Source organism: Brassica napus, chromosome C4 (genome assembly GCF_020379485.1).
Source record: "Brassica napus cultivar Da-Ae chromosome C4, Da-Ae, whole genome shotgun sequence".
Classification (NCBI taxonomy): domain Eukaryota; kingdom Viridiplantae; phylum Streptophyta; class Magnoliopsida; order Brassicales; family Brassicaceae; genus Brassica; species Brassica napus.
The window spans coordinates 38,228,823-38,241,956 of NC_063447.1; the positions used below are offsets into that span (position 1 = coordinate 38,228,823).

A 13,134-nucleotide genomic window follows, 5' to 3' on the forward strand; every position below is an offset into this window, starting at 1 on the left:
CCTACTGCCCAAAGTAACTAACCCTTCGATGATGACTGAGTTAAGGCCTATCAGCTTATGTTCGGTGCACTATAAAATCATCTCTAAGATTCTCTGTGGCAGACTGAAGACAATTCTACCATAGATTATATCTGATACTCAAGGTGCATTTGTTAGTGGGCGTCTCATCACCGACAATATTCTAGTAGCACATGAGATGGTGCATGCTTTGAGGACGAAGGAGGGGATTGACAGTTACATGGCTATCAAGACAAATATGTCAAAGGCCTATGACCGTGTGGAATGGTGTTTCGTGGAGTTCATGCTGGAGAGGATGGGGTTTGATAGGAAATGGGTGACATGGATTGTGTCCTGCATCAGTTATGTTACATACTATGTGCTCTTAAACGGCAGACAACACGGTTTCATTAAACCAGAGAGAGGGATTCGTCAAGGTGACCCCTTATCTCCATTTCTCTTCATTTTGTGTGATGAGGCTTTGGTGAGTACTCTTATTCAAGCTGAGGCATCTGGGAAGCTGAATGGAGTGTGACTGTTAAGGGAGGGTCCAGTTGTGCACCATCTGCTTTTCGCTGATGATAGTTTACTAAGCAACTACAGAAGAAGGAGCGGAAATTGTTAAGAGACTGAAGTTGTATGGTGATGCGTCGGGTCAAATGATCAACACCGCCAAATCATCAATCATCTTTGGCTCCAAAGTGCCTGAACCGATACATGAGGAGATGAAAACAGTGTTGGGTATAGCTACAGAGGGGGTGAAGGATCCTATCTAGGATTACCTGAATGCTTCAGCGGTTCTAAGATTAAACTACTTAATTTCATTAAGGAGAAGCTTCAGAAGAGACTTAGAGGTGGGGGCGCAAAAATATTATCTCAAGGAGGTAAAGAGATCATTCTTAAGTCTGTGGGAATGGCGTTACCGGTTTTTGCGATGAGTTGCTTTAGGTTGCCTAAAGATCTTTGTGCGAAACTAACGAGCATCATGACTGATTTTTGGTGGGGGGAGGGGCCGTAGGATAGAAGAAAATCCCATGGGTCGCTTGGCATAAGCTTTGTAAACCTAAAGAGCTCAGTGGAATGGGCTTCAAGTATATAGCTTGGTTCAATCAAGCCTTGTTATGCAAGCAAGCCTGGAGAATATGGTCTAATCCTCAGTCTTTGTTGGCCAGAGTCATGAAAAGCAGATACTTTAGACAAGGAGACTTCCTGGACTGTCCTATTGGCAGTAGACCATCATATGCTTGGAGGAGCATAGTTCATGGGCATGAGCTAATATCGCAGGGGATTCGGAAACGTATTGGGAATGGAAGAGATACACATGTTTGGTACGATAATTGGCTTCTCATGCCCACCCCTAGACCTTCGAGATATAGAACATATGAGGTAGACCTTTCTCTCATGGTATGCGACCTTATTGATTCGAGGCATGGAACTTGGGATGCTCCGAGGATTCGGCATCTTTTTGTTGAGGAAGATGCTACTAAGATATTGGGAATGAAGCTGAACCTACAGTGTGAGGATACAAAGGTCTGGGGTTTTAGCAAATGTATGATTCTCAAAGCGGATATAAACTTCTGAATCTCCTACAGACGATTAAAAGTCCAATGACGGCTCCGACTATACCCCCTGTGGAGAAAAAACTTTGGTCTAATCTATGGAAGGTGAAAACATTACCTAAAGTTAGACATTTAATGTGGCGTGCATTAGCTGGAGCCTTAGCAGTATCGGAACGGCTTGCTTCTCGTGGTATCAATGTTGACGCTACCTGTAAGGTATGTCAGGCTCAGCCGGTAACCATTTGCCATGTCCTCTTTCATTGCCCGGTTGCGAAGGAGGTATGGAGATTATCGGGCTTCCCTATTCCACCAAATGGTTTCTCAAGCAACTCAGTCTTTCTAAATTTTCACCACTTGCTTGAAAGTTGCAAGAAAAGTCATTTATCTGAGAAAACTAGATTGGTGTTTCCGGTAGATTCTCTGGCATTTATGGAAATCAAGGAACCGCTGCGTGTTTGAACATGTGATCTCAAGAGCTGAGGAAGTGTGGGAGAGAATCCAATTAGAGCCGGAAGCTGGCACGTTGCTAACTTGACGGACAAAGAAGCTATGGATCAGGATGTAGTAGTAGATCCTCTATCAGGTTGGTATGCCCAAGTTTTGCTAAATGTAACATTGGGTCATCGTGGGTTGATGGAAACCAGAATTGTGGTGTTGCTTGGTTGACAAGGAATCACGCTGGAACAGCCTTAGCCCACAGCCGTCGCTCGTACTCCCATGTTTCATCATCACTAGAGGCTGAGCTTCTGGGTTTCTATTGGGCTGCAGAAAGTTTATCGACGTTGAAATATGAGAAGGTGGTGTTTGAGTCTACGTCGTACTTGGCTGGAGAAGCAGTCTTAAAGCCAGAAAACTTCTCTCAATGGCGTAGCCTGATTGGAGCTATAAGAGAGAAATTGTACCCGCTCAGGTTATGGTCCATTGCGTATGTTTACAGAGAGGCAAACACATGTGCTGATGCTATTGCTCTCAGTGTAACAAAAGACCACCGCTATGCTTCTTACATTGCTAAGGATTGCCCTGGATGGCTACTGCGCATGGTACGTGAGGATGAAGTTGGGATGGTCACTGTCTACTAGCTTGAGTCGCTGATGTATGGGTTCGTGACAGGCTTGTGATACCTCCTCTGCAGCTGTGAGTGCTATGGGAGCGGAGTGTTGTAGTTTGTTTTATGTTGCTCTGTTTTTAATTTTGAATTTGAGGTCCTGTTGGTACCCTTCACACTCTGTTGTATTTCCTCACTTTCTTGTTCTCAAACTCTTATGTTATGGTCGCAAAGCGTTAAAAAAAAATGTGGGCAATCTATCTTTTAATTTTATTTCCATTTATTATCCGTTTTATTTTGATTTGAAAAACTCAAATATTCATAACTTTAAGAAAAGTACAACAAATATGAATTTCAATTTTTGTTAAAAATAAATTAAATCACAAATATTAATATTTTAAAAATTGGATATCTGATTCAACATATATATAATTATATTTATATATGTTTTAAAATCTATTTTTATTAAATTGGTTATTTAAGTATTAATATTCAAAATATAACTAAATTTTTAGTTTTGTGGTAAATAATGTTATTTATATTAAATTCAATTTTATATTTTAATTTTTAGTTTTGAATTCCAAAATTTTTTACACACTAGATTAGATCTTAAATACTCGGTAGAAATATAAAATTTTAGATATCCATACATCAAATTTTTTACACACTTACGCAGTGGATACAAATGTTAATTTGGACAAAATGGAACGGCTCATAAATACTTTCAAATTTTGGATATCCACTTTGTTACCACCACTAAAGATCAATTTCGAAAGAAGAGCAAGCAAAGCAAGAAACCCCCTTCCTCTCTCTAACTTCTTTCTCTTTAATAAATCATCATCATTCACATGACGCAATATGCACACATCTTTTCTCTCTCTCTCTCTCTCTTCTCGCGGCCGCCATCTATGCATAAACACAACACAACGCATGATTGTTGTGTCAGGAGAGAGATAAAGAACCTTCTCTCTCTAGCTTTTGGGGATCTATATAACAGACAGTGTCTCCCTTTGTTCTCTTTGTCCCTCTACCTTCTATACACAGTAGCGTCTCTCTCTCTCTCTCTCTCGGTTAACTCTGCATCTCAACAGTCCTTCCCAAAAGGTATAACCTTTTCTCTATCTCTCTTTTAGCATCTTCTAGAAGATTTACCTGAGTTATCTCACCAAAAGTTATGTACAAACAAGATAGGTTCTTCTCTATATGCTTTGTTTCTCTTTAGTTGCTCTGTTTAGTTTTGTGGCTTTGTTTCTGCTTCGTTGTTCTGTTCTATTTGATTGCTCTTTTTCTGTTTCTCTTGCGGGGCATACGTTAAATCCAGAAACTATGTAGTAACGTCACACGTACAAGCAACGTGAGACAAACCCGTTATAACCTTTTTATTTATTTTTCCCCTCAGTAATGGAAAGTTTTAATCTTTTACCCTTTTCTTTGAACCAGAGGCGACTGGAAGAAAAAATATTAGATCTTTTCCCCTCTTTAACAATTATTTTACACTTTTTAATTCTTGAAACTCGTTTGATTTCTTTTTATTAAAAGGGTTTTCTATTAAAATGCATGTACTTACAAAGCCATGACTTTTACAAGTCATTCAGTTTGGTACAGAGAAATGAGGGCTAGAGTTTTACGATCACACACTTTATTTAGACTTGAAAGAACAAAACAAAACCAAAGAGAATAGAGCAAGAGAATCTCAAACCAAATTAGTTGCTTTGTTTTCTTTTCACAATTTGTATTCATATAATCACTATCTTTGTTTTGTTGCCTACTCTGTTTTTTCTAGCTTAGTGTGATTCAATAATAATCATTACTTTCTGTCAATACAAATAAATGCAGAGAGGTTAAAACATTTAAAATTACTGCATATCATGATTACTTGTTTTTATCTATTTTCTTCCATTTCCCTTTTCTTTAGCTTTATCTTTTTATCCTCCATACGAATTTATAATCATGTTCTTCTCTCTTTGATCATTGATTTCTTAAAAAGAAGAAAAATCACATTTTTAGGACGAAAACGAAATAAATGCGACAATAATTTTCCCTAATGTAATTCACACCCGACGTGTGAAGCTGCACAACCCATGTGTGATGTAATGATTTAACATGAACAATAATCATAACACAAGCTAGCTTTGATATTATTATTACTCTCTTTTGTCTTTTTATTTTTGTTCATATTTTTTTTTTCTGTTTATTGACGAAAGCAAGCAATCAATGGAGAGGCTAAACTCGAAGCTGTATGTGGAGAACTGTTACATAATGAAAGAGAATGAGAGGCTAAGGAAGAAAGCTGAGCTTCTGAACCAAGAAAATCAACAGCTTCTGGTTCAACTCAAACAGAAACTATCCAAGACTAACAAGAACCCTAATGGATCAAACAATGACAACAATGTTTCTTCATCAAGTTCTGCCTCTGGACAATCCTGAATTATAATTAAGAAATGTTAGAGCAAAGATCTGGAATTGGAAGAAAAAAAAAGACTCAACCGTATGGACTTTTTCTTTGGTTATTTCATTTGGTGTTAATGTAGGGAAGATAGTAGTAGTATCCAGTAGTTTTTAATGAAAGAAGATTCTCTTCTATTACAAGAAGACTGTCTCTGTGTTAGTCTTCTCAGTTATATTTTACGTTGTTTCTATTTTCGATGTTAATTAAAGAACTTTCTTTGCTTTCTTGTGTGGGGTTTGGGTTTTAGGATATGGTTGATTCTTGGACTAACATTGTACCTCTGCTCTGCTTATCAAATATTTTCTCATGTCCATATCTATCCATTATTTTCTCAAATGTATTCGGTTTCTTATAAGCAAAACAAACAAATGTCTTCCTATATTGATATATCATCTCAAGTAGCCATATCATAAGCCCACACAGGATATTTAATTACTTTGTTCATAGTAATTTACTGTCTTTAAATTTTTGTTTTTGGTCAAAGTCTTTTAAAATTATATTGATGCATTAATTTAGAAAATTGATTTTACATTTATCATGTTTTTAACTTTTTAGTAATTAAAAGGCTATTTTGAGAATATAAAGGAAGAGTGTCGACTATAGTGTGGTGTAGCAATTCAAGTCACGTGATGAAAAGTTGTATCCCATAACACCTTAATTGAAATGATTTAATAATTAGGCCATGCGCATCTGAACATTCTAATTATTATATGGTTTCAAAATTCAAAAGAAAATACATGATTTTGTTTTTCATGATATAATTTGTCACATATCTATACGTAAATCATTTATCTTCAACAATAATACTGGATACAAATTCAGATAAAAATTTCATATTATATGCTTATTGCTCCTCAAATCAGCTGAGTTAATTACGTATTTTACGTTAAAGTAGAATAAACAGGTTTACATTGTTATTAATCCTTTTAATTATTTTATATAATAAAAATATAATATACCTTTTTAACTTTAAAAACAAATCAGTGGGGATTCAAGCGGCTCTGTGCAGAGAGATGAGACGGGAGGCTTTTCATTCGGATTCTGTGTGACGTCATCAAGCCACAAATTATTAGTCAAAAGACTATTCATTTTTCTTTGAAAACGTAACTACAAGTTCTGGTTTTATTTGACTTTATTTTGTCTACTATATCGTTAGAACCAACTCCGATGGAGATTTTAGACTAGAATCCTTAGCAAAATAATATTAAAATATTTGATGGGATTTCCATTTTGTTAAAGATTTGGTACTTAAAACTTTTAAATAAAGACTGATTATTAGTGAATCCTTACACTTTTCGCGGATTCTACGACACGTGACGATCCACGATTGGTTCCGTTTTAAATATTTTTTTTTTAAAAAAACAAACAAAAATAATAATAATAAAAAATTCTAAAAATTTTACCTATGATTCCGATCCACCGAGAACACCGTTGAAAGGTGCTCTTAACATCAACTCATCGCATTTACCCTTTTATTTAATTTTCCTTTGCATTTCATTTCAATTTTTAAATAATTCCAAATGGCTCCTTACATCCTTTTTCATATTGACAGCAAGTTCTTCATAAAAGGTCCTCAGATTAAAGTTTGATAAAATTAAAGGACAACTTCGACCACGTCCATGATGTTTTAGCTGAGAGTTCAACAATTTTTATTAAATAAAAACTAAGAAACGATACTGATTTATATGCAACTCGTTTGTGTTTTTTTTGTCATCTATGAATTAATATTAAATTATTAATCACCAAAGTTCAAAACACAACATCATCCCATCACAAAGAAAGATGGAGTGATCAACAAAAGACAACAACCCGATAAACATCGGAAACAAAAGCAAGACATCCCCCAAGCCAAAAGCCGGACAACCCAAAGATCAATAAAACCAGAACTAAAATGAAGAGCTTACCTATGCTCTACTATGCCATGAAGCATAAACAAATCCACAAAAACCATAAACAAAAGTTAGGCATTATCAAGAACATCTAACAAAGCCGGAAGCTATCACCACATCCATACGGACAACCACCAAAGAGAACCATCCATGAATCACAAACCCATCTTGACAGGAGCCAACAAAAGAGCTCCAGAGGTCCAGACCGTCGAGAGAACAAAACACTCTTACATTTATCGACCACCTTTTGAGAAACTAGAACTAAATCGTAAGAAAACACTTCAAACACTGAAAAAGAACCATCGAAAGACAACCAACCGGATATACACACCATGCTATAAACAAAAATAACTGTAGTTAAATTTAAAAATGAATTTCTTAAATTTAATACCACGAAATTACATAGTTTTTCAAACCAAAAATCATATTTTAATGTAAGTAAAAATAATTTTCTTGCCAAAGTCGCATAATCAAAATTTTCACTAAAACCATATTTTCCACCAAAACAACAAAACCATTTTCTCTTACCAAAAAACATAATCACCTTTACCCTACAAAATCGCGAAATCACATTTTTCGTCAAACTGGAAAATATTTTTTTTTTGGTAAAAAATTGCAAAATCATTTTTTCTGCCAGTAGCGAAATCAAATTTTCGTGCCAAAATTATGAAATCATTTTTTCATGCTAAAAACCAAAAATCATATTTTTCGCTAAAAACGTAAAAAAAAAGTCATTTTCCATCAAAACTACAAAATCGTATTTATCTACCAAATATCTGTAATCACATTTTTCCAGCAAAACTGAAAAATTAATTTTTTCTCCTAAGAACATGATTATTGGAGATTCTTAGGAAGATGTTCTTAGCGAAATATAAGAATCCGTCTCTTAATTTTTAACTAAAAAAACTAAAAGCGGGTGCTCACACCAAGCATTACCATCCACTAGTGTAACTCCCCATTCAACATAATTAATAAACATTAGCAGAAAATTTTAATAATAAAAAATAAAATGGACTGCTTGCGGTTCTCTTTTACGAAGGAAAATCAAAGACCGCTAGTGGAGCACGATATGCTAGCAATTTAAAGTGTTTTAGGCAGTTCATCTTTTTTTTTCCTTTTTTTTGCAATTCATTTATTTTACTTTATTTATCTTACTTTTAAAATTAACATATATATATATCAGTTTACCTTGTAGTTATTATATTTTCTATTGATATTTTCAAAACTGTTTACAAAGTGTATGTACTTTATATATTTAAAAGTATTTTTCTATTTATTTATGAATACAGTTTATATATTTACTGATACTCTTAAAAAACTAGTTTCTTATATTTATTATATTATTACTTTAAAAAATGGCTTTGTATTTAAGTTCAACTATGTGACTTTTAAAAATAGTATATATATAATAAGTTTTCTTATCTATTAATTTAGTATTTAATATATATATATAATTTAAATTTTGTACAGTGTTTTAGACCGCTATATATCCACTTTCACTATTCAAACATATATTTTAATACGCTAGATCCGCTCGAAGCGCACTTAAACCGCTAGATCCACTCGATCCGCTTTTGTTCCACTTGATCTGCTAGATCCGCTAAATTCAAACGCTAGATCCGTATCTTCCATTTGAAGCTTAAATCGTGGAATTATATTTTCTCGCTAAAATAAAAAATCATTTTTTTGCCAAAACCTCAAAATTATTTCCCCCAACCCGCAAAATCACTTTTCCACCAAAATCTCAGAAACATATTTTCTCGCCAAAACATCAAAATCGAGTTTCTCGTTAAACTCTCAAAATTATTTTTTTTTTGTCAAAATCACAAATTATTTTTTTTGTCATAACCGCAAAATCATTTTTCCTACCAAAAATGTAAAATCACTTTTCCACCGACAGTGCATAATCATATTTTTCCGTCAAAACCAAAAATCACATGCCAAAACGCAAAATCACTTTCCCAACCAAAATCATGGACTTAGATTTTCCCATCAGACCGTTTAATTACTTTTTCTGCTAAAGCCATAGAATCACTTTTGTCGCTGAAACTGCAAAATAACATTTTCACAAAAATAGCAAAATTATTTTTTCTCACTAAAATTACATCAGTTTGCATTTATTGTAAATATAATAAATATTTGACTAAGATCCAAATATAGCTAAATATAAAACATGTCTATTTAGTCTTTTTATTAACAAATGCATCCGGATCAAGATGCAAATTAAAGAAAAATCAAACAAACACAGTTCCATCAAAATACTTCATCTGATGCAATCTAAAATATAAATTTAAAACATCTAGGTTACCATGTGAATAAGACATACAAATGAAGTATTTGGATGCACTTTCCAAATGTACAAACTAACAACATCTTATTCGTTTGTTTTTCTGTTTATATTATCAAAAGTTGGGTAATATTTTATATTTGACTACAAACGGATCAAGTAATACACAAAATCTTTTTAAAGAAAGTAATTCATAAGTACTCCCACAAAATAATTTGCAAAAGAACTTGCCAATTAAGGTAGTAAAATTAGACAAGTAATTTGTAAATAGATTTTTCCAAAATGTATATAATGTCATTGCACATTAAAATGACTTAAAACTGATACGTTAATTTGAAGTAATATTGCCATTTCGTTTGTCCTTGCACATTAAAATGTGTTAGACACATTGAACTAGCTAGAGAAATAAGAAAGATGTCGCATCGAACTCAAGTGTGTGTACGAAAATTAGATTGAGACCAAGAACCATCATATGATATAATGACATAACTGGCCAAAATGAATCATCATCATACTATATCATAAAACAAGGCAAACTCGAAGTCAACATTGAAATCTCAGTTTTAGAGATGTCCGAAATATGATTACTCCAAGTCTCTTTGGAAGACCATGCAAGGCATCATCATCTGACGTGAGAATTAATTATGGACCTCCAGTATTCAATTTCTATAATCATTGTTCTTCTCACTTCTTATTTATGAGACCTAGATATTAGACGGGCAGTATATGTTATAGGGTTTGAGTTACAATGTAAATATCTTTGACCCTTATTTTACATTTGTTCGTCTCTAATGTTACTCTCAGTGGAGTGAACTCCAAGTTTGCGAAACATCATGAAGAAAACACAGCAGAGGAGTGCCACTACTTCAATATATTTAACTAGTACTCCTTAAAACGATACAAACAATTTTGCGTGAATTTTATGGAATACAATACTAAAAGCTCAAGTTGATTAGAGTAAATAGTGACGAGCAGTGAAGGTCCTCATAATATTAAGACTAGAAATTAAAAATTAAGGCCTATTTACTAAGGTTTATTAATTTTTAAAAAAATAGAAAAGCTATTATTTAATACAATTGGAGAAGGGCTTGAACATCTTACCAAGGAGCCCTTGCAGAGGACCATTAAACCACTACACTACTTGAAATTTTATGGTTTAGCAGCCAGTTAAATTTTATACTAACCGAGGCCGGAAGCCCAAGCTTGGTGAATGTTTTGACCCGACATATTGTGTGGAACCCTTTACACTTTCAAAAATTTTGTTACCGACAACAAAATTGCTGATACTTTGTTAGTTTAGAATTGAATTCTGGTCCAGATAATTTAGTAGTAGGTGATTTGGATGTCTTATGCATTAGTCGAAAGGAATTGTAAACTCAGATTAATATATCTAACTCACTTTGTAGTACTAAATATAAAAAAATTGATTGGATTGCCGATATGATTTATTTAAGAAAAAAAAACATTATTCATGCGTTTGTGCATTTGAGAACAAACAAATCTCCTCCGGTGTGATGTAACGCAAACAAAAACTGATCTGTGTTATAAATCACGGAGTGGATTGCTATTAACCAAGACCAGAAGAGAAGGCCCATCGGCCACGTCTAGGCCCAGCCGCGGCCGCGACCAAGAGGAGAGAGAGTCGGTCGGTTTAGACCGACTTAGGATTAGGACGTTTTCTTTTTCTTGTTATCTTTAGTTTTCCTATTTTCTTTTGGATTAGGTTTTGTACTCTTTCCATTTATCTGTTCTTTGTATCCCCTATATAAAGGGAACTTATTATTCAGAAATAAAACACACAGTTTCCCCATTCTTTCACAACACGTTATCAGCACGATAGCCTCCAGAACCCTGAGACTAAATCGAAACCTAAAAGCCTAAAACCGGCGACTCTCATAAACCCTAAAGACGTTCTTTGTTCATCCTTGAACCCAGACGATCCATCTCAAATCCTTGACGTCCTCACGTCCCAGCTCAGACGAAACCCGTCCAGTTTGCGATCGCACCCGAGACGCCTCGCATCCGACATGACCCGCGTCCGAGGCACCTCGCACCCGAGACAAGCCGACAGCTCGCGATCATCCCGGTTCCGCGACCCGATTGGAACCTGCAAGCGTCCGTTCGTTCTCTCTCTTCTCTCTAAGGTGGTCCGGTTCTAAACCTCTACGAAACAAATGTATACCATGATCTGAGAACCTAGAAAGATCAAAACCCTAATCCATTATTATGGAAACTTTGTCCTTGATCAAAACCCTAGAAATCACAAATTAAAATCTACAAATCTTATAACTAGTAACCAGAATCGATTCTATTAGAATTTGTTTGATTGATTAATTGTTTCTAATCTGAATTTGAGAAACCCTAATTCTGGAATCGAAACCCTAAACCTAAAAGATTGAATCCGATTTTAATTGTTCTTGATTGAGTGTTTAATGATCCGAGGTTTTAGGATTGATAGATTGATTGAATAATTTAAATCGAATTTAAATCCTAAAGGCCTTGAAACCTTGAAATCATATTGATTAAACCGGCAACCTGTATTGTTTAAATTGAAACCCTAAATTTATAAATTGAATCCAATAGAAATCGAATTGCTAAGATTGTTTGCATTACAAATCCGAATTGAATTGCATTCGTATTGTTTAAAAATCGACCAGCATATAGAACATCCGAATTCGAATCTGATTGCATTGATAAAAACATAAAGCCGTGTGGCCTTAATCTCTCTGGTACATGTAGAATCATAAATTAGGATTGTTCGCACCATGGTCAAGTAGATTTATATATCCGATCCTATTGCTTGACTACATGGTCGTGTGGCTTGATTGATTCGCACCATGGTCGATTAGATTGATTGTTTTTCATAAATGCGTAAGACAAGTTTATGGCCGAGCTTGTTAATATACCATGCGGCCACATGATCACATTGTGAACCTAAATTATAAATGATGATGTGATTCAGATGTCGAAAATCTCAAATAGAGACTATGCAGCCCTTAATCTCTTCGAAGATAACTACTTGCAGTGGGCGCTAGATACAAAGATCAGCTTAAGGCCAAAGGGACTTGGTGATACAATCATCAAGGGCAACAATGAGACCGATAAGAATCGGTACAGGGCTATAAGTATTATACGCCATCATCTCATTGAAGGTCTAAAAGATCAGTACATTACGATGGAAAATCCACTAGAGCTTTGGGATGCTTTACATCATAGATATGATCACCAGAAAACGGTGTTACTCCCAAAAGCTAGAAATGACTGAAAGAATCTAAGATTCATGGATTATAAGTCAGTGGATGAGTATAATTCAGTCTTATTTAAGACGGTCTCAATGCTGAGACTTTGTGGTGAAGTTGTAACCGAAGAAGAGTTACTTGAGAAAACATTCTCTACATTTCATTCATCAAACATAATACTGCAGCAGCAGTACCGAATGAAAGGCTTCGCCACATACACTGATCTGATCTCGTGCCTGCTACTGGCCGAGGCAAACAATGAGCTCCTGATGAAGAACAGTGAAGCTAGACCTGTTGGAACAGCAGCATTACCAGAGGCCAATGAGGTTGAAAAGAAAGATCCCAACGAGTGCAATTACATCCAGAATGATAAGAGATCACACGGCAAAGGCCAAGGTGGATATAGGAACCGTGATCGTGACAATTACTCGAACAACCGAGACAAATACTTGGCCGGCCGGAAAGGAAACCACAATAACTGTGGTCGTGGTTCCAATCCCGGCCGTGGCCGAGGCGGTTATGGCCGAGGTCGAGGCGGTATATCCAAACCGTCTTACTCGACCAAATCCGTTTTTCACAGATGTGGGATGAGCAACCATTGGGCCAAAAATTGTAGAACCCTTAAGCACTTGTGTGAGCTCTACCAAGAAAGTCTTAAGAACAAGAACC

General features: G+C 35.2%; 1 protein-coding gene across 2 annotated transcripts; it reads left to right on the forward strand.

Moving 5' to 3' along the window:
• The first annotated feature begins 237 nt into the window (after positions 1 to 237).
• Positions 238 to 5,371, forward strand: LOC106417853 (protein LITTLE ZIPPER 3). 2 transcript variants are annotated; one of them, XR_002657842.2, is made up of 2 exons: positions 238 to 3,705; positions 4,806 to 5,371. XR_002657842.2 is itself a non-coding variant. In XM_013858581.3 (2 exons), exon 2 carries the CDS (start codon positions 4,816 to 4,818, stop codon positions 5,026 to 5,028), a length of 213 nt encoding a protein of 70 aa, XP_013714035.1. In that variant the 5' UTR covers positions 3,193 to 3,705; positions 4,810 to 4,815; the 3' UTR covers positions 5,029 to 5,371. The 2 variants fall into 2 exon arrangements, 1 of the variants encoding a protein (XP_013714035.1); XM_013858581.3 differs by having other exon boundaries at positions 3,193 to 3,705; positions 4,810 to 5,371.
• The last annotated feature ends 7,763 nt before the right edge of the window (positions 5,372 to 13,134 follow it).